The sequence below is a fragment of the Emiliania huxleyi genome, assembly GCF_000372725.1.
Source record: "Emiliania huxleyi CCMP1516 chromosome Unknown EMIHUscaffold_153, whole genome shotgun sequence".
NCBI lineage: Eukaryota > Haptophyta > Isochrysidales > Noelaerhabdaceae > Emiliania > Emiliania huxleyi.
Window position 1 is genome coordinate 41436 of NW_005201058.1, and position 25165 is coordinate 66600.

Below are 25165 nucleotides of genomic sequence, written 5' to 3' on the forward strand. Positions count from 1 at the left end.
GGCGATCGCCGCCGCCCTCCCCTTCTTCCTGCCCGAGGCGGCCGGCGCCTTCTGCGCCGCCCCGGCCCCGTGCTTTCTGCTGCGGCCGACCATCGGGCTGGAGCCCCGCCTGACTGCGAAGTGCGGCAGCCCGTTGGACGGCTACCCGGGCGTGCCGATGGCGGACTTCGACCCGGAGGGAGGAGAGTGGGCCGTCTTCCCCCCCGAGAAGGCGGAGTGCCTCGTCGAGTGGCAGGCGGAGGCGGCGGCGGTGTGGCGACGCCGCCTCCGCATGCCACTCGACGAGGCACTCCGCCTTCTCGGGGGGGAAGACGGCCCACTCTCCTCCCTCCGGGTCGAAGTCCGCCATCGGCACGCCCGGGTAGCCGTCCAACGGGCTGCCGCACTTCGCAGCCAGGCGGGGCTCCAGCCCGATGGTCGGCCGCAGCAGAAAGCACGGGGCCGGGGCGGCGCAGAAGGCGCCGGCCGCCTCGGGCAGGAAGAAGGGGAGGGCGGCGGCGATCGCATGGATGGCGGTCACGACCTTTGCGTCGGTGGACGTCTGTCCGGACCTCACCAGCGGCTCGACGCCGCGGTGCGTTGCGCTGCCGAAGAGGAGGGCCTGCAGGCGGTCCGAGTTGGAGGCAAACGCGTTCCAGACCAGCTGGTCGACCAGGTTCGTGAAGCGCGTCTGGAAGGAGAAGGCGTAGCCGTCGGTGATGGCGGGGACGAGGCCCGCCATGGCGCCTGTTCACGGCAGCACGCGTGAAGCGACGCCGTTCACAGCAGTCGGGGACGAGGCTCGATCGGTGTGGCGCCGATGATCATGATGTGGTTGCGATCCGCTTGGAAGAACGGAGCCTCGTGGGAAGTAGCCGCTTCACGGCTCGGCGCCCCCAGCGCCCCCACCCGCGCTAGCACCACGTCAAACCACGGCGTGTCCCACCGGCCTCCGCACTCCGCCATGCAGACCGCCTGCGCCGTGGCGTTGCACTCCACCACTGCTGCGCAGCAATCCGCGGCACAGGGCGCCGACCCGCCGAGCGCCTGCCGCACGCCCCCCTCCCTCGGCCCCAGCAAAGAGAGGAGAGTCGCCGCCGCCTCCGCCCCCATCCCGGCCGCCAGCTTCCGACCCGCGGGCACCGACTGACTGAAGTGCATCCCGCCGAGCTCGCGCGTCGCACCGCACCTAGTCTCGGACAGCCTCGCGTGATCTCGCGAGCAGACCCGCCCGGCTCGCGCGCCACGCGGCACCGCTCGGCGATGGCCGCCGCGGAGAGGCCGCCGGGCGCCGGGTTGACGGCGCCCGTGAGCGGGACGTTGGCCATCAACGTGTTTGGCAGTATCACGAAGGGGGCGTCGGAGTAGCTGACCTCGCTCCCCTGCACCGTGAGGGTGAGGTGCGGCCAGAGGGCATCGACGAAGTCGCGGATGGCGGCGCAGACGGCGGCGGAGCCGCTCGGGAACCTATTGTTGTCAGGTCAGTCTCAGGACCTGGCACTACTCCTCCTGACAGGAGGTGCAGCAACGCAAGTTCGCACTCGGAGTGCGACATGGTGCGGACGATGGTCTGGAAGTGCTTGCCACGGACGGTCATGTTGTCGTTCAGCCGGAGGTTGTCTTCGGGGTAGAGCTGGTGGATGACCTACGAGTTGACGGACACAAGGTGACAGCGAGTGGCGTCGTGAAGCTGTCGTCGGGGCGGAGAGCTTCGGTGGATGACCGTCGTGGGCCGGATGCGGCTGTTGAGAAGCTTGTTCTTCCAGACCGCCACGCCGGCATCGTGCACCGCCGACGTCTCGCCAAACGAGTGGAACATGATCTCCTCGATCGACTGGCCGTACCCGAGCAGCAGCGTGCCGATGAGGCCGAGCGCGACGTTCAGCTTGCCTGTTCACAGGCAGCGACACGCGCCTCGTGGGAAGAGACGCCCTCCATAGAGCGGTGACGTTGAGCCTCTGCCGTTACACAACCGGACCCCGGCTAATCTCGGCCGACCTCGACTACATCTCGGCTAGATCTCGCGGCTGCAGCGCGCCGTCGAAGAAGCGGATCTCGTCCAGCTCGCCGGCCGTGTCCACCGTGGCCATGTTTGCAATCACGGCGTCCGCCTCGGCGACGTAGTCATAGCTTGGGCCGGGCGCGAGAGCCATGTCCGGCATGGTGGTCATGGTGAGGGTGGCGGAGGTGGCGAAGCGCAGGAAGGGCGCGACGTGGTCCATCTCGTAGGTCATCCCCTTGCCGTCGTACTCGGGGATCGGCCGCCTGAGGAGGAATGAAGGGGCTGCCGTGAGTCGGCTCGTGAGTCATGGTGAGGAGCGGTGAACGCTCGTTGAATGTCTCGTCACGTGAGTCGAGTGTGCTCGAGAGACGTTGTGTGTTTGTGGGCGCAAGGGCCGACGAGAGCGTACGAGAGGGGTGCGGAACAGAGTGCGAGTTCATTCGGGTCAGCGTGTTGTGTGAGCGCGCGGCAGGCAGGTGTACAACCGCAGCGTGCAAGAGGTGGACGAGGAGCAGAGCGCCAGTCGTGCGGCGGCGGCTTGCGCACCGGTGTGCATCTAGGGACCCGCCAGCAGGTGTTGCCCCCCCCGGACGGCGGCGGAGGCGGAGACGGCGACGGAGGCGGGGGCGGTGGGGGCGGCGGAGGCGGCGGCGGCGGCGGTGGGGGCGGGGGCGGCGGAGGCTCTCCCGACGACAGTTCGCACTGCCACCCGGCGGTGTAGTGTTGCGTCCCGCCGGCGCCGTTTGACACGTAGAGGGGGCACGCGGTCAGGCACTGGGCGTGCCATTCGTGGTTCCTATGATTCCGCTGATCACAATGTGAGGCTAATCCTCTTGATCCCGCCGTGATGGAGACCTCATCTCGTTGCCGGCCGAATGTGAGGCTAATCCATCTCCGCGATTCGAACGATCTAGTCATGCACCGGAAGCACTCCAGCCCTTCGGCGCACTCGCCCTCGCCGAAGCACTCGCTCCATTCAGCGAGGGCGAGCGCGGGTGGGGCGGGCGGGGCCAACGTCGAGCAAGTGACTCCCCAAGTGCAAGCGCCAGCCGCGTCCAGGTCGGCGTGGCAGTGGTCCGGTGTGCACCAGGACCGGCCGAGGAGGTCGCAGCCGCACTGGGGATGGGCGCACACCGAGCAAACGCCCGCGCCGTCGGGAGACGGCGAGGGAAGCGGGGCGGGGGGAGGCGCCGGCAGCGGCGACGGCGACAGCGGCGGCGACGGCGGCAGCAGTAAGCATTGCGGGCAATTCCCGCACTTGATCCAGTTGCACTTCTTCTCCCACGGCCTACGGGGGAAAGAGGCGGCGGTGGGGAGGCGGGCGGGCGGGTTTGTGGCAAGGGGCAGGTAAGGCGGCGCGCTTGTCGTTCCCCGCGCACCACGACTTGCACTCGAGCGCGGGCGGCGACGGTGGCAGCGGCGGCGACGGCAGCTGCTGCATGTACATCCTGTATCTGCACTCACGGTAAGACGCCGCGGTTGTTTTCTTTTGCGGCTGTAAGGACGCAAGCGGAGGCGGCGGTCGAGCGGGCGGGCGTGAGGACCGGGCGAGGCGACGGGCGGCGGGCGAGGCGCCAGGCGGGACGGCTGCTGGCGCAAGTGCGCATGGGGGAGACGGCGGCGCGGGTGGCGAGCGCACGCGCAGATGGGGGGATCGGGAGGGGGGCGGAGTCGATTGCGGCTTTGGGGAGGGTCCGGGGAGGGCGGGGTGGGTCGGGACGGGGTGGGGCTTTGGGGAGGGGTCCGGGGTGGGGTGGGGTGGGGCGGGTGTCGGAGGAGGGGATTTCGGACGCCGGCTCTTGTGGCGAGGACGATGGCTTCTAAGGAAGCCGTCGTCTGCGCCTTGTCTGTCGTGTGAATCGTGCGTGTGCGAGAGCCTTTTGTTGTGAAAAAGGGCGCATTTGGGCGACACCGACTCGCGTTCTTAGAGAGAGATTTAGAGAGATTACGTGTGAGTGTTAGAGTTGTTTCGTTCTTATGCTTTAGACACTTGCAGGCATCGATCGTCGACGGACGGCGCCAGCCACCGGAACGCCCTCCTCGCGCCGACCGAACGACACGCCGGACGCAGCACCTGTCTGCGCGCCGGCGGTGGCTCGCACGCGTGCTCCGCGAACTCGCTCGATGTATCGGCCGTGTGTCGACCTGCTGAGCGTGCTGTTTTGCCTTTCGGTCTATCATGTTGCGAAGGGGGTATTGACGAGCTCGGTAGAGAGATTGGCTGATCTCCTGAGCGAGATTGCGATCTCGCTATCTCGCTATAGTGCCACGCGGCGGCACAAGTCGAGCCGTGAGCACGCGGTGTGAACGAGCTCGGCAGAGAGATTGTCTCATCTTCTGAGCGAGACTGTGATCTCGCTATAGTGCCACGCGGCGGCACAAGTCGAGCCGTGAACACGCAAGTGTGAACGTACGAGCTCGGTAGAGAGATTGGCTCGTCTCCCGAGTCTGCGGCCCCCGGTTGGGACGAGTGCGAGTGTTGTGTCGAGTGCGCGACGCGGGCGAACCGCTCAGAAAGAAAGAAAACACAATCCCCAACGGAGGGATGGGAGGACGGCACGCCGCCACCACACAGGGATTTTAATGACCGCTCAAGAAATAGAGCAGACATCTCCAGGAGAGATGGGCGACGCACGAACAATATGGCCCGACGCGCGCGGGGTACAGGCACGTGGTTGGAGAAATAACGCTGGGGGAGAGAGGGGGGGAGAGAGGAGAGGAGGAGAGGGGAGAGGATGAGAAGAGGAGAGGAGAGGAGAGGAGAGAGGAGGAGAGAGGAGAGAGGAGGAGGGGGAGAGGAGAGAAGAGGGGAGGGGGTGAGAGGGAGGGAGGGAGGGAGGGAGAGAGAGGGTGGAGCGAGCAGAGAGAGAGGAGAGCCTTTGAGCCTTTGGCACCAGCCAGGCAGTTGATTTGGCCCTGGCACCAGCCTTGGCAGTTGAGTTGGCCTTGGCACCAGCCTTGGCGGGCGGGCACGCGGGACATGCACAGGCGCCAAGGGGCGCGGCGCCGACAATCACGGCGGTGATTGCGGCGCAGGTGGGGGGACGGGAAGTCCGTCGGCGTTGCCGGGGGCCCAAGGAAGCGCGAGGGAAAAATTCCGCCGCTGAGGGCGCTCGTGCGGCAATAGCCGGGTGGAGGGGGGAGCGTGCCGGACGGGGCGTCGTCGCGCCGTCCGATGGTCTGCTGCCCCGCGCAGCAACCGTCGGGCGACGACCCGGGGGCCAAAAACCCGGCGACGACGGCGCTTGGGGCGTGACCTCCTGCCTCCAACCTCCTTCCTTTTTGAGCAGGTGTGACGCCGCGCGAGCGACGCTCCGAGATCGCCCGAGATAGCGCGGCGCGGCCCCGAGATCGCCCGAGATAGCGCGAGATCGACCGAGATCGCGCGGCGCGGCCCGAGGCGAGGTGGATGGGTTGGGAGCAAGGGGGCGAAAGTGTTCAGTGCGGTAGATGGTAAGCTCGAGGCGCGTGAGCCGGACTTGTGAGCCGGACCACCCCCTCTTGTTCCCTGCGTTGTTGAGCCAGGACTCAACATACTCGGGCTGTCCATCCCAAACTGTCACTCCCCTTTCTCCCGGCCGAGGTGGGGCGCGCGCGGGGGCGGCGGGTGTGCGGGATGTCTGTGGGCCCGAGAGCGATATGCCATGTCCTTGCGTTTGTTTTTCATCACATCGAAGGCTAAGCTCAGAAAAAACGCACTGCAGCCTCGGGCCGATAGTCGGACCACAGCAGCTTGGGTTCCTCGAGAGAAAGCGGGCAATGCGGCCCCTTGAGCCTCGCGCTCTGCCCTCCACGGTGCTCGCGCCCGATGGGTCGGTGCGGTATTTTGCGTACGGGTCGAACTTGGGCCGTCAAAAGGTGCTGTCGCGCGGCGCAGCCTCAATAATCTCGACGGAGCGGGCGAACGTGGCGGGATGGCGGCTCGCCTTCACGTTTGCGTTGAACCCGCCGCTGGAGCCTTCATTTGCCTCGATCGAGCCCGCCCCGGCCGAGACGGTTTGCGAGGGCGTGCTCCACACCCTCACCCCCAGCGCATACGAGGAGTTGTGGCGCTCCGAGGGCGGCGGCGGTTCGAGACCCGACTACGATGAGATTGTCGTGCTCGCAAAGCCGTGGAGTGGCAGCGAGCCGGTTAGGGCCATCACGCTGCGGGCTGCGCAGAGCCGGCGCCTCAGCCACGATGTCCCGCCATCGCAGAGATACTTGAGCATGGTTGTCGCCGGCGCGCACGAGGCAGGGTTGTCGCCCGCCTACATCGCGCGCCTCGAGGCCATCTCGGCCGCCGCGCCGTCGGGTTTCCTGGCCGCCGTGGCGGAGGCGCACGGCCTCCTCCTCGTCCTGCTCTACCTGCTCGGCTTGCAGCGCCTCCTCTCGCCCCTCCGCGCCATCTGCTTCCTCCTCCACCGCCACGTGCGGCCCCGTCTACGCGACATCGCGACCGGCCTGCTCCTCCTGCCGACGGCGGCCATCGGCGCCGCCACCCGCCCCGCGCTGCGCTTGCTTGGGCGGGAGCGGTGGCTGAGCTACGCTCGCTACGGACAGCTGCCACCGACGCCCGCGACGACGCTGGCCTCTGCGCGCTGCGTGAGTGAGTACCACTACCAGAGTCGTTAGAGAGCTCCTCGTGCGTCGCAGCGGGGGAGCGGGCGCGTCGGCGATGGGGCTTCTCTCGCCGGTAATCGAGAAGCAAAATAAAACCATCACTGAGGTTTCCTACCTAGAGTGCGGTAGTGGCGACTGGCGTGATGGCAAACCCGACCCTCCCCTCCACATCCATGTGGCGCGCCGCTGATCGTGCGCGATGGTGCCGCGTGCCGGGAACCCTATTCCGGAGCGATTTCCCCTAGGGTTAGCGCCGAAAAAGCCGGGGCCTTTAGCTCCGGCTAGGGCTATTGGGCCTTCGAAGCCGACCACGAGGAAGGGCCGACTTAGGGTTAGTATAGCGGGCCGTGTGTGTCTCGCGCCTTGCGGGGGGGGAGCGGAAAGGAGGAACCTCTTCCCAAGAGCACCACTCTTGGAGCGCCGCCACTACCACCCAGAGCGCTGCAAGCAGCGCCGGGCAATGACGGCTTACCGCCCACCCAGCCCCCCCTCGGCACACCCCGGCAGCCAATGTGTGACGGCTCGAACCCGCTAAGCCATCCCGCAAGCGGGATAGCCCGCCACTCGAACCCGCAAGCGGGCGTACGAACCGCGAGCGGCTCGCACTCGTGACACGCAGGCGTCCGACAGACGGCGCCGGGGCTAGGCGACCGAAGAGGAACTACGGCAAGAACCGCACACCACCCGCTGACGAGCGCTCGCGGAACTGGTCCGCGGCGCCCGCCAGGGGCGTGCGCGAGACAGGGCTCGAAGCCCTTTTCTGTGAGCAGGGATTCCCTCCCGGCGGGGGTTGTGGCGGAGAGCCGGCATGGGAATCGCCGGCCCCCACCCAGGGGGTGCCCCTGCCAGGCGCCGCAAGCGGCGCCCGACAGGGGCGGGCGCCCCCACCCCGAGGGGTGGGGGCGGGGGCGGGGCCCAAAGTGATTCGGCCTATCGCCTCGGCAAGGTCCTCGGTGCGATTCTCCACGGTGTCGTCGAGCGAAAATGCGGTAGCCGCGGAGGTGATGACGTCGACATCGGTGGAATCGGCTGGGTCAACGTCAATGTCGCTCTTTCGCCGGATCCCCTTGTTGTCTCCGATGTGTCGCGCCTGCGCGCTCGGCGTGTATGAAATCCATATCACCCCCTGCTCCACGATGGGGGCTTTAGGCGACGAGGGCGGGGCGCTAGGCGGCGGTTTGTTTTCGGGGGAGTCGGGTGGGTCATCGGCGTAGCTAGAGGCCCCATCACCGATGTCGTCGAGTGGGATGGTTGTACCTCCTCCGTTAATAACCACGTCGTCGCCCACGGTGCTGCTCTCCCCGTCGTCTGCGTCTGTTGGGACAGACTCGTCTTGCCACTCCGGTGCGCCGCAATCCCTCGCGCCGCTCCTGCCGAGGTCAGCTTTCTTATCGACGTAGTCGTTCCACTTATGACCAGTGTGCCCCTTGACGTGTCTCCATGTCACTTCGTGCCTCGACGCTAAATGCCGCCACGCTGCTCGAAGGGCCGGGCTCGTTGCACGAGTATATTGGGCCACGATGTCTCAAATATGAGGGTTTTGACTCCTACCGGCTCCTGACGCTATCCCTGGCAGCTCTAATGACCAGGATCAGTAGTGTTGTGATAGAGGGTGCCCATACTGTACTAGCGCAGGAGCTGCCACACTCGCCCGGACCGTCCCCTTCTGGGGCCGGTTCCGCAGCCCGCGAGAGCCGACAGCGGGGCCGTGCCGCGGGTGCCTACTGCCGAGTGCCACAAACACTGCGCCGTCCCGCCATCACCTACAGGCTGTCTTGTGTGATGGTTGGGATGTCCAAGCGCCACCATCTTGGCTCTTGCGACCTCAAACCCGCGAGCTGTATGGGTGGTCCTGACGTCGACAGACGCCCGATGACCACGGTGAAGCTGAGCCGGAACGAGTCGACAAGTCTCGTCTGAGCCGGTGGCGGTCGCCGGCTGAGTCGCTGTGCACGGGCCGGTACCTCAGGCGTCACCTCCGCAGCCGCAGCAAGGCACGCCGTTCGAGTCGACCTGGAAGAAGAAGCTCGCCTCCTCCTCGGCGTCGGCTCCCTGCGGCGGCTGGTCGCGCCGCGTGTGGGCGCAGTAAGCGGCCCACGCCTCCCGGCTGGGCCGGAAGCGCACGCTCAAAAAGCACCAGCGCCCCGCCGCCGCCGCACACGCCGCGGCGCCTCCGCCGCCGGGCAGGGCGGGCGAGGAGGCGACCCGCGTGTGCGCGACCCGCAGGGCGGCGGCGGAGGCGGCGACGGCGCCGCTCGCTGCGGAAGGCGGGAGGGCGGCCGCCCTGGCTGCGCCGACGGGCACGTCGACCCGCTCGCAGACGAGCCGCTCGCCCACCCACACCAGCTCCCAGGCCGCCCGAGGCGCGTCGCCGTCGCGCTGGTCGGCGGCCAGCGCGCACCGCGCCAGCAGCGGCGGCACCGACGGCGGCAGCCAGCGCAAGTCTCGCCGCAGCGCGTCGAGACCGCCGCGCGGGCGGAGCAGCTCGAAGACGCAGCCCGAGGCGACGGGGCTGCCGCTGCTGTCCTCGGCCCAGCGTGGCAGCAGCACCCACGCGCTCGGCGGGAGCTTGGGCACCGCGCCGCCGCCTCGCGGCTGCGCCGCCGCCGCCTCCGCAAACTCGAAGCGCCAGTCCGGGTCGGCGCAGCGGACGTGCGCGAAGCGCTTGTGGCACGCCTTGAAGCCGATGCCCATGAAGCCAGCCGCGCGCCGGCTCTGCTTTGTGCTCATGCCGACGCTCGCGAGACCGTTGACGTCGAGCGGGCTGAAGCCGCGGCCGTCGTGGGAGAGGCGCAGCGCGGGGCCGGGCAGCAGCTCGAGCCGCACCACCCGCGCGCCGTCGTCCACCGCGTTCTGCAGCAGCTCGAAGAGGTACAGGTCCGAGCGCGGGAACTGCTTCTCGAGGATCGAGAGGAAGCCTCGTACCGAGGGCTCGAGCACGTGCTGCGTGTAGTAGCCGCGGATCGCGTCGACCACCCACCGCCGACCCGCGGGCGTGAGCGGGGAGCGGGCCTCCGAGGCGGCGAGGCGCGCGGCGGAGGCCAGGTCGAGCGGCTCCGCAGCAGAGCTGCCGGCAGCGGAGCTGCGGTCCAGCCGTCGCCACTGCGGCTTTCCTCCGGCGGTGGAGCGGCAGAGCTGAAGCGACGGCCACGGCTCTGGTAGCTCGGGCTCCTCCGACCCTCCGACCCGCGCCGCCTCGTCCACGATGACGGCGGCGAAGCCGCGGCGGTCGACGGCGAGCACGGTAGTCGGAGAGTGCTCGAGGAGCAGGCACGTGCCAAGCACCTCCTCCGCGTGCGGCTGCGCCCAGAGCCGGAGGGAGAGGTCGGGCATCCCAGGGTGGCAGCGAGGATAGCAGCCAGGTAAAGAAGCGAGGATAGCAGCCAGGTTGGCAGCGAGGATAGCAGCCTGGTTGCAGCGAAGAGCGGGAGAACTCATGAGTCGGATGAAGCGACAGGAGAGAGAACGACGAGAGTGAGACCGCGGGGCGGCATGAAGGTCGCTGCGAGACTTGGCGAGAGACTGCAAAGAGACATAGGCAGAGGCAGACGCCCAAGGGTGGGCGACGGCTAGAGGGCTAGTACGTCACACTCCTCTCCTTAAAGATGCCCTGCAGCTATAAGCGCGTTTGCTATTCGAAATACCTGCGTTTCCTGTACAGGAAGCGACAGCCTCCAGACACACACCTCATACTGTCATACACACATATGGAGCCCCTCTCTCGCCCCCCTGGCGGCGGCAGTGGCCATGGCGACGCTGACGGCGGTGGCACTCGTGGGACGTGGCGGTGACACTCGTGGCCGCGGCGGCGCCTGGGCAGCAGAGAGCTGTCGCTGCAGTGCTGGCGGCAGCTGGCGGCGGCGGCTGGATGCGGCGGCTGGCGGCGGCATTGCTGGCGGCGGCCATGCGGGGGAGGCGTTGCTGTGGCGGCGATGCAGCGCTGTCCTCGCGGCTGACGTGCGCCCGGGATAGCAAGCACTGGCAGTCTGCCGGCGCGGCCGGCGCATTCGAATGCGCCCGCCGCGCCGGCAGACTGTTGGATGGCCACAGTCGCGAAAGTGGGTGAAGTCCGTGCGGCGCCGTGGCAGCGGTGGCCAGGCGGCCCCTCTCGGTGCGCCACCGCGACCGCGTTGCGCTCTCGCGCCTCGCCATGCTGCAGGCTGGACGAGGGACATTTGTCGCGACTTTCAAGGGAAAACGCAACGCATCTTGAATATGGCTGCAGGGCATCTTTAATCCCTGTGTGCCGCGATGATAGCGATGAATCGGCGCGGCAGCGGACGGACGTCAACGCGAGCGGACGGCGCGAAAGTGCTCGGGCCTCGGCGCGACAGAAACTGGAGAGAGAGAGAGATCACGACTCTCACAGTGATTTTGGGCTCGGCAGCTTGACCAGAAACTGGCGTGTGTGGTGGAGGCGTGCCATCCTCCCATCCCTCCCTTGGGTTGTCTGTTTTCTTTCTTTAAGACACAAAGCTGGACCTAGTGATGAGCCGTTACACATATGCCATATCCGGATATGCAACGGTGGCATAAGGCGACTGATGCACCGTCCCAGGACCTGAGCTGGTGCTGCACCTCGAGTGCTGGACTGGCGCGCCAAGTACACACAGGCGCGCCAAGTACACACAATCAGCGGCTCGGATACCCGGCTCGCTGCTGTCTCGTCACTCGTGTGTCTGCGCGCAACAAAGGAAAACACACCGTGCCTGCTATGAGCAACATGCAACAGAGGAAACACCGATCGCAAAAAAGAAAGTGCGGCCGCGCGGCTCGGCCACAAGACACACAGCTGGAACTGGCGCGCCAAATACACACAAACAGCGGCTCATACCCGGCTCTGCTATGTGGGCATGGGCGCCCCGTCCGAGCCGCACGCGATGAGCTCGAAAACGTACGTGCCGGGTGCGCCCTCCTCCCCAAACGCCTTGAGCGCGGCCAGCCCCGCCCACCGCTGCGGCTCCTGCACGTACCACGCGGCGGTATGCCGGTGGCGGTCGCTCTGGACGAGCTTGGTCTCGCCGAGCGCCGCGATCTCGCACCGCCGCGTGGCCACCTCCTCCGCCGCGTCCGCCCCGCCCACCATCAAAAAGGAGTTGAACTTCTCCTCGAAGGCCTGGACGTTGTCGCGGTGCGGCGCCTCCCACCTTGGGCGCAGGGCAGGGCGCGGTTGAGAGGGAGGTGTGGGCGGAGTGGTGTGGGCGTAGAGCGGTGAGGATGCGGAGCGGCAGGGGGGCACCATTTTCCCTCTTGCCAATAGCCGAACTTGCGGAAGGACCACTGGGACGGGTGACTGCTGGCTGCGAGCGAGTCGGAGAGACTGAGGTGCATGCGGTGCCAGACTTGGTAGTCGTCTGTCTCGCGCATCTTGCTGGCCATGTCAATCAGCACCTCGTCGCCACGGGTGGAGAGTACGGAGTACCGCTCCCAGCTGGATGGCTGGCCCTCGCTATCGCGGTACTCCCACTCGAACCAGTCCCCCTCTTTGAAGCGCGACGACGCGAGCTGCCGCCCCATCGCGACGTGCGCAGGGCCGGACCGGGGCTTGCTGTGCTGCCGCTCCTCCAGGAGACGTGGATGCCGCGCGCGAGCTGCTTGGTCGGAAGAGAAAAGCGCTGCACTGGCGCCGACGGCTGCGCCTCCCGCGAGGTGGCGGAGATGCAGCATATGTGTCGAAGGAGCGGGACGCGGTGGTGCCCCGGTGTGGATGGAGTGGGGCGGAATTTGAGAGCTTTCTCTTTTATTCTACCCTTTTCTTCATAGTAACGGCATTTAGTCGGAGAGGCGCCCGAGATGGGGGCCGGGGGGATTAGATCGCGCGCGGCGCGCGTGCGTCCCCTCAGCCAATCAGGAGCTTCTCCTCCTCGATCAAGGAGTAGGGAGGTAGGTACCTCCATGCTGAGTGAGCGGCGCCGGCCCCTTCCTTGCGGATCCGGCCAGAGGTGTCGTAGTGCGAGCCGTGGCACGGGCAGAACCACCCGTTGTAGTCGCCGGCCTTGTTGATCGGGACGCAGCCGAGGTGCGTGCACACGCCAAGCACGACCAGGGTCTCTGGGTTAAGCGTCTCTGCCCGTCTCTGCCCGTCTCTCCGACCGACGTTGGCAGACGCGGGACGATGGCAGACGCGGAGACGCCGCGGCCCCGCAAGCACGCCACACGCGGCCACGCGAACGAGTGGGTGCGAGGACGGCTCGGCGAGGGGCTCACGGCGGGGTCGCACACGGCAGGGGTGACGGGGCCGCTGTGGAGCGATGTGGTCAGGGGAACGACGAGACACAAATGGGACAAGCGCCAGCGGATCAAGGATCAGCACGGCGAGCGCGAGATTGAATTCGCCGACGTGGATGATCATAACGTGGTGACAAAGACCGTCATGGGAGCGCGTGTGCGGCAGCAGGCGGGGGTGCCACACGGAGCGCACCACGAGAGGATTATGCGGGGAGAGGCGGGGAGAGAGACCCCGGGCGCCGCCACAAGGAGCGAACTCAGGGGCTGCCTCGTCTGTAAGGCCGCGAGGGACGCGGCGAGGAGGGCGGCACTAAAGCGAGACCCGCTGTGTCCGATCGTGCGGAAAGCCGCGCAGCAATGGACCGAGGAAGATGAGAACCCACCTAGAGCGACGATGGCGCACTTGCTTAGCGGCGCCTGCCTGGGGAATAGGGAGCAGGCCAGATGGTTCCTCAGAGTAGCGCGAGCGCAGACGGGGACGGCGATCAGCAAAGTAGCCCAGGCGGCACCCGACTCCAAGGATACGCTGAAGACGCTGAGGATAGCGCATGTCGCTGCGCTGAAGGGCTCACGCTATAGGGTGCTGGATGAGGACGGGTACGATGCACTAGCCCCAGCCGTCGGGGGGGTGTTGCCGGCGCTGGTAGATGATCTCTCGGAGACGAGCCGGAGGGACCTTGGCGCCGGGGTCACGAGGAACTTGCAAGTCGTGGCCGAGGCGGCGACGGGCGCGGTGCAGAGGTGGATCCAGCTCAATGATGAGGCTACGGCGCGCATAATGAAGAGAGAGGAACACATCGAGTGGCTGAGGAAGCTCTTCACTGGGTGGAAAGAGGCTCGGCCGGCCTTGAGGGAGTCGCAGAGGAGGGATAACGCAGGCAACGCAGGGACGGGCCAACAGCCAGTGGGACGAACGAGGGCCGCGACGGCGGCTCAAGCGGGAGGGAGCGGAGACGGTGGGAAGCGAGCGAAGTGGGTGAGACTGATGATGCTCCTTCGACTTAGGGAGCGGTTCAGATGCTGGGCGGGCTTCAGCGTTCAGGCTGGTGCTCACGCGAAAAGGAATCGACGCGATGTGCAAAGCATACAAGAAGGGGAGAAGGAAGAGGAGGGACGCCGGTGAGGACGAAGCAGAGACTAGCGCAGACGAGAGCAGGGCAGACCCGGGGACTGGGGAGCCGGAGCAGACGGCATCGGCCGCCGAGGGAACGTTGGGAAGAGGCACGAGGAGGGCGGCGACCTCGACCGACTATGGACAGCCCCTTGGAGTGTGAACGGCTTCGTAGCCCTCCGGTCTACTAACTGAAGATCCGCAGGACTGGAGCGAAAAAAAAGCAAGCGAGTGGACTATGGAGGACCCGTCGCCAGACGACGCAGGGCAGAAGACGGTGAGGCGGAGCAGACGCGCAGGGCGAGACGAGGGAGGGAGCAGGACTTTGCGGAGATCAGCAGGAGGATGTACGAAGAGATTAGGAGCAGCAGGGACCCGAGGGACCATGTGGAAGACGGCTAGTGCTAGCCCCCCATCGGGAGGACGACCCCGGCTAGTCGCCGACCACACCCACAAAGAACCCTGCACAAAGATCGCAAGGGCGGGGACCTGTTCCTTTTTACCCATCTCACAGTAGAGAGGTGTCCGTTTTTATTTATTTATTTATTTATATACAAAGGGCTCCGAACGACTCCTCTGCCGCATGCCTCTCTCTCTCTCTCTCTCTCTCTCTCTCTCTCTCTCTCTCTTCCTCTTCTCTCTCTCTCTCTCTCCGCTCTCTCCGCTCCCCCCCCCCCCCCCCCCTGGCTCAAATGGGCTCCCGACAGGTCGGGCAGGTTGGCTCTCGATCGCGACTTCGGCACTGCTGCCGCCACGCCATCACACAAGCGACGTGCAAGGAGTGCCGCCCGCACGGCTTGCACTGCGGCATTTCTCCAGCCTCCATGCATATGCAGCACTCCTCCACCTCGTCCTCTGCCGGCACTGCGGTTGCCGCCTGAGCATCGTCCGATCCGCCCTCCGATGTCGACGCACGAGGCGCCGTCGCCTCTGCCCTCGCCCGGAGCTCCGCTCGACGCGCCCGTCTCGTCTCGGCCGCCTCCCTCCGCCTCTGAGCCTCTGCGCGCCGCGCTGCCACGCGAGCCTCCTGCGCCGCCTCCTGCGCCGCCACAGCGCGTGCCTCCAGCCGTTGCCGCTCCTCCCGCTCTATCTCCGCAGCGGCCTCGACGTCTACGGCACGTCTCCGGACCCTCTCCAGCTCAGCCACAAGGGCTGCGTGCGAGTGCGCCTCGAGAGAACGGTGAGAGAGGATGTCGCACGCGTCCTCAACATCTTCCAGCGCTTGGCTAACGCTCCCCATAGTGCAGAAGGCCTCGGCGCGCAAGCACATGCTGCGCACCAGCGACGTCAACGCAGCAGGCTCAGACGCAAATTGGAGGAGCTCGATCGCCTGCTGGTAGCGGTCGAGCGCAACGGCCGCTCGGCCCCTGTTCATGGCCTGCTCACCGTCATGGCGGAGCGCCCCGGCCTTGGCGATCACGCGCGCCTCGTCGCTCGCGCCTCCGGAGCGGCGACGCCGGCAACGGACAGCGGCGAGGTCCGCCTCGACTTGGTCGTACTCGTCGGGCAAACGCTTCCCGGTCTGGCGGACGGTCTCCCGCGTGTTCTCCGGGGTGTCTAACCAGCCAAGCGTCTCCAAGCGCCGCACCCACTGTTGCCTCTCGGCCAGCGGTGGCGCAGGGCGCCCAGTCGGCCACAACATGCGACGATAGGCGTACCCGCCGATGCCTTCGCGAACCAGCTCCGCGATCTGCTGCGCACGCTCGGACGGCTCCATTGACCGGATGTGCCCTCGCATGCCAAACCAGTGCAAGTCGGTCCGGTATTGGGCCCAAATCTCATCAAAGGACTTGATGCTCTTGGTGGTTTGAAAGACCAACCCGCCGCTGTACTCGCGCATCTCGAGGCTGCAACCCTGGGCCATCTCAAAACAGAGCGCGGTGCTATCGCCAAACACACGATTGCGCTCCATGATCCGCTCCGTGTTGATGATGCCGGATTCGCCCGCAGCCAATCGCATGCGCACAAAGAGTGGGCGCACCTCGGACTGCTCGACTGTGTCACAGCGGCAGAGGGGCTCCTTGCCCTCGCGCCGCGTGAAGGAGAGCAGGAGTACAGGGTGGCGCTGCCCTCTCAGGTCGGCAATGAGAAAGGCACAGGTGAGGCGACGGTCCAGCAACTCGCCGGCTACCAAAGATGAGGTCCTCGGAAGATCGCCGAGGCGCCGAGAGCGGTCGCGGAAGGCCTCCAAGAGAACGCTGCGGTGACGGCACTCGCGATCGTGGCCGTTGTCGCGGTCCCTGCGCTGGCACTCCTCCGAGCAGTACAGCTTTCCGCAGACGTCGCAGTCGAGACTCGTCGCCTTGGGCGCCAACGTTGCGCAGACTGCACACAGGGAGAGGGCCACGATGCTGCTTGGATGAACAACCAAGGTTCGGATCTTGCCGGTGCTGTCCGGTCTCTTAGTCCGAACCTCGTACCGCTCGCCGTCCACCGTGCTCATCACCGTCACGACCGCATCGTTCAGTTCCTGGCAACGGTCAAGCCCTACTAACTTGGCGTCAGCTCCAATCGGCAGCGTGAGTGCCGCCGGCACCTCCTTGTTTGCCTCCACGCACGCCGCGCATCGGCCAGTGCCGAGCCTAACCTTCTTCCGCTGAGCGGCCGAGAAGTCACTCGCGCGGAGCTCGCTCCGGCAGGCGGCGCACCTCAGCATCGGCAAGGGGCGGTGCTTGCTCTCTTCCGCGTCGCGCCGCAGTTCGAGCAGTCGCTGCTGGGGGGCGCGGGCGGTCAAAACCTTGGTCTCGCGGTTTGTTTTTTTTTCAGTACGTACGTTTTAGCTTACTGGGAGAAGAGGGAGAGGGGGTTGTGTTCTCCAGGCCCCTATCTCAGTGTATGTAGTTTTTATGAACAGGGCTCCAGGCCCCAAATGATGTGTGAGTCTTAGAGTTGTTTTGTTTTGCTCAAAGTGCTTTTCGGTCTCAGACCTACCTACATTCTAATTCCAGAATGGCATTCTTCGAAATAGAATGGGCGCCGCAGCGGCCCGTAGCGGCGCCCCCTGCGTGCCCACGGCCACCCCGGGGCCATGGGACATCCCCCCGGCCATCGGGGATGCTTGGTTCATCCATTACCCCATTTACACGGGCTGTGTTGCGGCGCGCCTCGAGACGCGCAGCGCAGCGCAGCGCGCAAACCACAAAACAGATCAGAAGACGGCCGTGGCGACACCCGCTCTCTGAGCGACAGCCCCGCAAAGGGCACTCGCTCGCAGGCAAGGACTACGGGCAGCACCGGCAGCAGCAGAGCTGGCGGTCCGTCTCCCCGCCCGCTTAGCAAGTCGGCCCCAGCGTCACGGCCGGGACGGGCCAGGAGCCGCCCGGCTCGACGAGCACTCTTGTAGCATGCAGCACACAGACTGCATGGGTTTGCCTCTGCATAGACGGGCTGATTCTACATTCCGTATTTCTCTGAAAATGCAGAATGCAGTTGCAGAATGCAGAATGCAGAACCCAGCCCAAAATGTTTACTCTGTATGTGCAGCATGCAGAATGCAGGATGCAGGAAGCAGAATCGTCCCCAAAATGGATTCTTCTGCATGGTGCAGGATGCAGGATGCAGAATGCAGGATGCAAAATCAGTGAGACCCAAAGAGTTTGTCCGTCGGGTGCAGCTCACAGCTTTGAGCCCGATTCCGCATCCTGCATCCGCATCCTGCATTCTGCATCGGGTGCTAAGGCATCCGGCTTTGGGCCCGATTCTGCATTCTGCATTCTGCATCTGCATCCTGCATCGGGTGCAGTTCACAGCTTTGGAGCTGATTCTGCATTCTGCATTCTGCATCTGCATCCTGCATGATGTCATGTTGGTGCCCGGGCACAAAAGGCAGAGATATCACGATAGTTACTCTCGAGCGCAGATTACGCATGATCAACTCCTGAGGAGCGCCAACGGCGCGACGCGGCCCGGGTTTCGCACACAGCAGCCCCCGGCAGGGCCTAGGGAACAGCGTGTGAGCTTTGGCGAACTATCATAGCCGCAGACTTGTCCATGCGAAAAAGGAGCGCAGATTAAATCCTGATGTCCGGAACGGACTTATATGTGTTTGTACTGTTATGAAAAAAACACACCAACACAACACGGGAGCTACGATCACCTCCTGAGGAGCGCCAACGGCGCGACGCGGCCCGGGTTTCGCACACAGCAGCCCCCGGCAGGGCCTAGGGAACAGCGTGTGAGCTTTGGCGAACTATCATAGCCGCAGACTTGTCCATGCGAAAAAGGAGCGCAGATTAAATCCTGATGTCCGGAACGGACTTATATGTGTTTGTACTGTTGTGAAAAAAACACACCAACACAACACGAGAGCTACGAGCGGCTCTTAATCTCTCTTCTCGCACATATGTTCCCTCCCCTCACAGGATGCAGATGCAGAATGCAGAATGCAGAATCGGCCCCAAAGCTGTGAACTGCGCCCGATGCAGGATGCAGATGCAGAATGCAGAATGCAGAATCAGCCCCAAAGCTGTGAACTGCACCCGATGCAGGATGCAGATGCAGAATGCAGAATGCAGAATCAGCCCCAAAGCTGTGAACTGCACCCGATGCAGGATGCAGATGCAGGATGCAGAATGAAGAATCAGCCCCAAAGCTGTGAACTGCACCCGATGCAGGATGCAGATACAGAATGCAGAATGCAGAATCAGCCCCAAAGCTGTGAACTGCCCCCGATGCAGGATGCAGATGCAGGATGCAGAATGCAGAAGCGGCCCCAAAGGTACAGCTGTGAGAGACGTGCAGGATGCAGGATGCAGAATGCAGAATGCAAAAACTCACCCACAGCCAGGAGAGAGCGAATAGAGTATGATGCAGGATGCAGGTGCAGAATGCAAAAACTCGCCCAATATAGGTAGGAGAGGCCAAAAAAAGAGTCGTACGGAATGCACAATGCAGGTGCGGAATACAGAATCCCACCCAAGAGTGCACTGTGTGTGCAGAGAGGGTCTGTATGGTGCAGATGCTCTCTATACAGACTGTGTGCTGCATACTACATGTCTCTCGACGAGATCGACGAAGAGGACAAAGACGAGGACGAAGACGAGAAGAGGACTACTCGAACTTGGACGAGGACTCAGGCGAGGCGCAGGACTCGGAGATCGGGCAGGGAAGCGAGGACCATGACTAGGTGACACGAGGAGTAGATGTGACACAGGTAGACCGCATTCGCACTGTCTGCTCACTTCTGCCGCCCGACCCTTTCGCCCGCCCACCACTTGCGAGCACAAATCTCACACTTCCACTGCCCTCGCCACAGGCGGCGACGGACGGACATCCAAGGCTCGAACGGCGGCAGCAGCTCAACGGCCGCCGGCGGCCGTCGTGCGTTTGCTTTCGCCATACGCGGCCCCCGGCGTCTGCTCTGGTTTGCCGGGGCGGGGGGGAGGACTCTCATTTGCGGACTGTTGGGCTTCTCTGTGTTGAACTGGCGCTTGTCGCGAACCCCACCAGTCTGGCCGAGCGGCACGCTGCCGCTGGGGGCGTGAGGAGGCCGTGGGGGACGGCGGCGGACCCCATTCTTCGATATAGAATGGGCGCTCACCGCGGCCCGTCTGCTGCTGAAAATGTGGCGTGTTGGGGGCTCTCCTGTGTGACTCCTCTGGCTCGCCGCGTTAAAGTGGCGCCTGTGTGTGACCAGCCTCAACCCCGGCAAGCGCCCCCCGGCCGCTGGGGCTGCGAGGCGGCCGGGTGAGCGCGCGCGAGACGCCATTCTACATTATAGGATGCCATTCTATAATATAGAACAGCCAGGTAGGGCTGAGACCGTTTTGCGTATATTTCCGGACGGATGGAGGAGGACTCTTTCCATTGAGTTGTTGAATCGTAACTAGGACTGGACACCAACGCGGTATGGGTGGATGCGAGACAGGAGACGACGGCACACGCTCGAGCGACACACAGGCACATAAGCTCACCCGATGAGCAAACAAAGGTGCCGGTTTGGTGTTCACACCTGATGAGGCAAAGCTGGTCATCTCGTTTTGGGTTGGAGGGCGAGCAGCAAGAGCCAAAAACAAAGGCGCTTCCCGGCTCTGCTCCCGCGCCTCGCCACGGCCACTCTCTCTGCCGCCGACGACCAAGAACCGCCGCCGCCTCTCCCTCCCCGTGCCCCACACAGGCTCGCGCGCGATGGCCTCCGCGCGGGCGATGCGCGCTGCGCTGCAGAAGATTGCCGAGCGCGGCGCACAGGCGCGCAGAGAAGTACTGTGCGCCGCCGTTCCGTCGCTGTGCCGTCTGACCGCCTCTTCCCCTGGCTCAGTCGTCGCTGCTCGCGCCGGCGGTCGCTGCCGGCACCGCTGTCGCTGTCGCGTCCGTGTCGACGGTGCACGCCTCTGACGTCATCCACGCGCCGCACCAGTCTTGGGACTTCAAGGGGTTCATGTCGTCGTACGACGCGGCCTCGGTCCGCCGAGGCCACCAGGTGTACACACAAGTCTGCGCCTCGTGCCACGGCCTCGCTCGCATCGCGTACCGCAACCTGGTGCGCCCGCTCCGCCGCCCGCTCCGCCGCATATGCTGCCGCCGCGTTGCCGCTGCCGCGTTGCCGCCGCCGCCGCGCCGCAGGGGCACGCGCCTGCTCGTCGCCGCGGCCCCCGACCGCCGCACGCCGCGCGGACAGGTGGACGTCTGCTACTCGGAGGAGGAGGTCAAGGCCATGGCCGAGGACACCGAGGTGATGGACGGCCCAAACGACGAGGGCGAGATGTTTGAGCGGCCGGGCAAGCTGTCCGACTACCTGCCCTCGCCGTACCCCAACGAGGAGGCCGCGCGCTACGCCAACAACGGCGCCTACCCGCCCGACCTCTCGCTCATCATGAAGGCGCGGCACAACGGGCCCGACTATGTCTTTGCGCTGCTGACGGGGTACAAGGACCCGCCCGCGGGCGTCGCGGAGCGGGAGACGCAGTACTACAACCCGTACTTCCCCGGCGCGTGGATCGGCATGCCCATGCCGCTCAACGAGGGCGCGGTCGAGTACGACGACGGCACGCCCGCCACCGCCACGCAGATGGCCAAGGACGTCTGCACGTTCCTCACGTGGGCGGCGGAGCCCGAGGCGGACGAGCGCAAGCTGATGGGCGTCAAGTGCGCGCCGCGTCGCCCCGCCACCCGCCACCCGCGCCCTCCGCCCAGCCGCGGCCGACTGCGCGCGCAGGTGGATGCTCACCCTGACGGTGCTCTTTGGCTTCACCTGGTACTACAAGCGCGTGCGGTGGGCCCCAATCAAGACGCGCCGGCTCGAGCTCTACTAGAGAGGGGGGGGGGGGGGGGGCACGGGGGAGGGGAGCCCCCCACCCCGGTCTTGTCCCGGCGCCGCCGAGTACATTGCCGGACCACCTTGCGTCAGAACCCACCGCCGGCTCTCGCTGCCACAATTCGCAGTACTCCCTTGTGTGATTGGGCGCGCAGAATTTCGCCTGTCTTGTCACTTTAGCGAGATCTTCTCGCATGGGACCGGGTGGCGGCGGCACTGCTCGCCGGCGATCATATTTCCCACAAGGCTCACATCTATACTGCAATGCATCTCTGCGTACATAAAACTTCAAGGCACGTGGGCCCGGAAGTCGGATGACAGCTCAACCCCTCTCAAGACGGTGTGGTCGGTGGGCTGGCTCCGGCTCAGGTCGTGGGGCATAGCTCGGGTGTAAACGGGGTCTGGGCAGCGGCCCGCCGCAGGCGCCGCCGGAGGCTGGCCCGCCGCAGGCGCCGATTTTTTTTGGCGTTTTTTGCTCAAAATTGAGATATTTCTCATCAAATTCTCATCAAAATCGAGCTCGCTACGTCCTACGAGCTCTCTAACTGCACAGCACTCCTCGTTGAGCCTAGCGGCGCCCGTATCGCCCACGCCAACATTCTTCTTCTTCTTCTTGCCCTTCTTGCCCTTGGGCCCTTGCTGCACTTAGCCGCTCAACCTCCGCCAGCAGCAGCTCCTTGGCATGCCGCGCCGCCTCCATCTGCTTTGCTTCCCACGCTGCCGCTTCCTCTAAAGCAGCGCCGCCACTAAGCGGCGCAACCAAGTTCTCGCATTGTTTGCATGAGCACGTGTTCTGCTTGGCGCGGCGCACAATCCGCGCGCGGCGAGTGAGGTGCGTGAGAGCAGAAGACTGACAGCAGGAGCTGCAGGAGCTGCAGGAGCTGCGCGGGTCGGATGGGCGGTGACGCCGTCGAGCGACGGCGCAAAGGTCAATCGCTGCTGCTGCGCCAACGAGAGCGGCGACACGAGGCTGCTGGCAGCTGGCAGAGCGAATCGCGATTCCGGCGGCCGCCGTCAGCCCGCCGACACCGACGGCCTGGCTGAGGTCAAACTCCTCCACACGTCGGACCAGCCATGCGTCGGCCACGGCGACGAGACGTCTGTATGCAGACAGCCCGACACCCGGGCGATAGAACATGCCAGCTGGGCTCTTCCACAGGGCTCTCGTGGCCTGGCGAAACCCAGGTGAATAGGGCGGGCTGCGGCGGGCGCAATAACTATTCACAGCTTATGAAAACCGGAAACACTAGAGTCTGCAGAAGAGTTCGAGTGGTCTTCGTGCTCAGAAGGATTGAGAGAGCTCTATTCACACCCTTTGTGCGTTGAAGACCACAGGCAATGCCCGTTTACACCCAACCGACGAGTCGCTGGGCCCTCTGACCTGAGCCGGAGCCGGCTCGCGTTGTGCGAGTATATGGGACACGATGTCTCAAATATGAGGGGTTTTGACTCCTACCGGCTCCTGACGCTATCCCTGGCAGCTCTAATGACCAATCAGTAGTGTTGTGATAGAGGGTGCCCATACTAGCGCAGGAGCTGTCACACTCGCCCGGACCGTCCCGTCCTGGGGCCGGTTCCGCAGCCCGCGAGAGCCGACAGCGGGGCCGTGCCGCGGGTGCCTACTGCCGAGTGCCACAAACACTGCGCCGTCCCGCCATCACCTACAGGCTGTCTTGTGTGATGATTGGGATGTCCAAACGCCACCATCTTGGCTCTTGCGACCTCGAACCCGCGAGCTGTATGGGTGGTGCTGACGTCGACAGACGCCCGATGACCACGGTGAAGCTGAGCCGTAACGCGTCGACAAGTCTCGTCTGAGCCCGTGGCGGTGGCCGGCTGAGTCGCCGTACACGGGCCGGTACCTCAGGCGTCACCTCCGCAGCCTCAGGTCTCACACTCCATCACCTCCGACGGGACGCCTTCGGTGTCACGCTCGGCGGCGTACTTTCTGCAGCTCCATCTCGAGTACGGCGTCGAGTCTACTCACTCCTGTTGGATCTGTGCACTCCCTGGGTCCCAGGGAGTGCACAGATCCAGCAAGCGGTGCGTCCCGGCAGCGCGCGCTGGCTGCAACAAACTCGAGACACGCTTTTTCGGGTCGGTCACCATGTTCAAACTCCGCACTTTAATTCGAACTTTCTCGCCTCGGCTCGTGGGGCTCGGGAGTAGTCAAGCAGGTGTGCGGGGTGGGCGGGAGGGGGCCTGGGAGCATTTTTTTGCATTTCCGAGGCGAGCGTGGGCCGTGGTGGGCCCCTCCGGGCCTCTCTCAGCAGCACGGAAAGTAGCGCGCGACAGAGCGCTGTTCTCGGCCCCCTGAGCGTATTGGGACGAGCCAGACTAGCATGCACATCGCCTTGGCACGTAGGACGCACGACTTACCCCGCACACCCCGGTGACAATCTTGGAAATCTCCCGACAATCTCCCCAAATCTCCTCCCGCTCTCGCGAGTAGCGCGGCGCAGCGGGGCGCGTTGATGTCGATGAATGCAGTGTGGACTCCTTTTCGACACTCTCTAGCACCGGTGAACACACAGGCGTTGCTTCCGAGGTGGTAAAAATCTGTGAATGCCCGCCGAAGTTGTCGCGGTTTTCCGACTTGTCTCGTGCTCGTTGCCATGCCGAAAAGAGCGGGCGCAGGCCTGGGACAGCGTCGCAAAAGCGGCCAAGGAGTCCGTCCCGGCTCCAGGCCAGGACCAGATCGCCGCTCGGTACCGCCAGTTTGCGACTCTGTGCCTGCGCAGTCGTCGCTATCTCACGCTTCCGATCTCGTCACAACAGGCGCCCTCGCCGAGTGCAACGTCCTCGCGGCCGCAAAGCCGTGCTGGCTCGCGCAGAGTCGGCGTCGCAAAGAACCTGAGAGCGCCGCGGCATGCTTCGGTTGGCGACGTCCTCGGCGAGGCCATGGAGCTGCATAGCACGAGCGACGAGGGCCGCCGCGACGGGATCTACAACCAGAGAGAGCACGGACGCCGAGGATCGCTCTCCCGTGCAGCGCCGCAGCGGCTCGTCGGCGGCTCGTCGGCTGCGGCCTCGAACGGAGATCGCATGGAGGTTGACGAGGAACCTCCCTCTCTGAGCAGTGCTCCAGCGGAGCCTGCGCAGCAGCAGCAGCAGCAGCAAGCAAGCGTGCTCACGCTGGTGGCCAACATCGGACGCCTCGAGCTGGAGGAGGTTGGCCACCGTGCCGCCGCTCGCGAAGCGATTACAGCGACTACCAGGACGCAAACATCAGGCGTGCCGACGCCTCGCGAGCTGCGTGCCCAAGCCCGGCTCGACTTGCAAGTCGTAGGGCTGCGCGAGGAGGAGCGGCGGCGGCAGCGGCTGCACGCGGCGGCAACGACGAGGCTCGTTCGAGAACTGGCGCTGAAGCTCTCGAACCCGCTGCGACACTTTGGCAGGGGTGCATTCATTCAGTTGATGATGTGCGAATTCGTCATGCGGCCAGAGGTACAGGGCCGCTCCGGCCGCTCCCTCGGCGTAGCGTTTCGCTCGCAGCTGCTGCTGGTGTACGAGGCGCTACGTCTTGCTCTGGACGCGATCCGGAGCGACCCCGGCGCGCGGCTCCAGCCCGGCACCCTCCGCGTGTGGCGTCGGGCACGCGCAGACCCTCCCTCCTCCGCCACCGCTACTGGCACCTCCGCCTCCGCCGCCACTCTCAACCGCGCGGCCGCCACCAGCTCTGCCAGCTCCGCCGCCGGCACTTCCTCCCGGCCTCTAGCTCGACCGCCGCCGCCACGTCCTCCGCCGCGGCCTCTAGCTCCACCACGGATGCGGCCTCTAGCGGTGCTGCTGGCTCCGCCCAGGCCGGTTCGTCTACCGTCTCCTCAGAAGCTGGGCTCGGCATCTCGTGGACAGAGCTAGAGCCGACGCTCTACGGCCGGGCGACCCAGCGTCGCTCGAGCTGCCCCGTGCCGACGGACAGGTACGACGAGCACTTGAACGACATCATTGTGCATAACATGCAGGACCTCTCACCGTGGGCCGACAGCCA

General features: G+C 65.2%; 7 protein-coding genes across 7 annotated transcripts; 3 read left to right on the forward strand and 4 right to left on the reverse strand.

The window, feature by feature from the left end:
• Positions 1–5156: 5156 nt before the first annotated feature.
• EMIHUDRAFT_229109 (hypothetical protein) lies at positions 5157–6868 on the forward strand (the record flags this gene model as incomplete). Its single annotated transcript, XM_005786199.1, has 4 exons — positions 5157–5233; positions 5659–6219; positions 6596–6703; positions 6829–6868. 4 exons carry the CDS (start codon positions 5157–5159, stop codon positions 6866–6868), a joined length of 786 nt encoding a protein of 261 aa, XP_005786256.1.
• Positions 6869–8548: 1680 nt separating this feature from the next.
• Positions 8549–9916, reverse strand: EMIHUDRAFT_229110 (hypothetical protein; the record flags this gene model as incomplete). The annotated part of the gene is made up of 3 exons (XM_005786200.1): positions 8549–8635; positions 8888–9140; positions 9204–9916. 3 exons carry the CDS (start codon positions 9914–9916, stop codon positions 8549–8551), a joined length of 1053 nt encoding a protein of 350 aa, XP_005786257.1.
• Positions 9917–12425: 2509 nt separating this feature from the next.
• On the reverse strand, positions 12426–12641 carry EMIHUDRAFT_60148 (hypothetical protein; the record flags this gene model as incomplete). Its single annotated transcript, XM_005786201.1, has 1 exon — positions 12426–12641. A coding segment is annotated over one exon (216 nt), but the record flags the coding sequence as incomplete, so codon positions are not given.
• A 57-nt stretch (positions 12642–12698) lies between these two features.
• Positions 12699–13684, forward strand: EMIHUDRAFT_229112 (hypothetical protein; the record flags this gene model as incomplete). Its single annotated transcript, XM_005786202.1, has 2 exons — positions 12699–13552; positions 13645–13684. The coding sequence occupies 2 exons, from the start codon at positions 12699–12701 to the stop codon at positions 13682–13684; spliced, it is 894 nt and encodes a 297-aa protein (XP_005786259.1).
• A 926-nt stretch (positions 13685–14610) lies between these two features.
• EMIHUDRAFT_111515 (hypothetical protein) lies at positions 14611–16578 on the reverse strand (the record flags this gene model as incomplete). Its single annotated transcript, XM_005786203.1, has 1 exon — positions 14611–16578. The coding sequence occupies one exon, from the start codon at positions 16576–16578 to the stop codon at positions 14611–14613; it is 1968 nt and encodes a 655-aa protein (XP_005786260.1).
• Positions 16579–19920: 3342 nt separating this feature from the next.
• Positions 19921–21443, forward strand: EMIHUDRAFT_441440 (cytochrome c1). The gene is made up of 5 exons (XM_005786204.1): positions 19921–19934; positions 20034–20108; positions 20179–20400; positions 20539–21005; positions 21076–21443. The coding sequence occupies exons 2-5, from the start codon at positions 20049–20051 to the stop codon at positions 21170–21172; spliced, it is 846 nt and encodes a 281-aa protein (XP_005786261.1). The 5' UTR covers positions 19921–19934; positions 20034–20048; the 3' UTR covers positions 21173–21443.
• A 261-nt stretch (positions 21444–21704) lies between these two features.
• EMIHUDRAFT_229115 (hypothetical protein) lies at positions 21705–22312 on the reverse strand (the record flags this gene model as incomplete). Its single annotated transcript, XM_005786205.1, has 3 exons — positions 21705–21742; positions 21820–21903; positions 22141–22312. The coding sequence occupies 3 exons, from the start codon at positions 22310–22312 to the stop codon at positions 21705–21707; spliced, it is 294 nt and encodes a 97-aa protein (XP_005786262.1).
• Positions 22313–25165: the final 2853 nt, after the last annotated feature.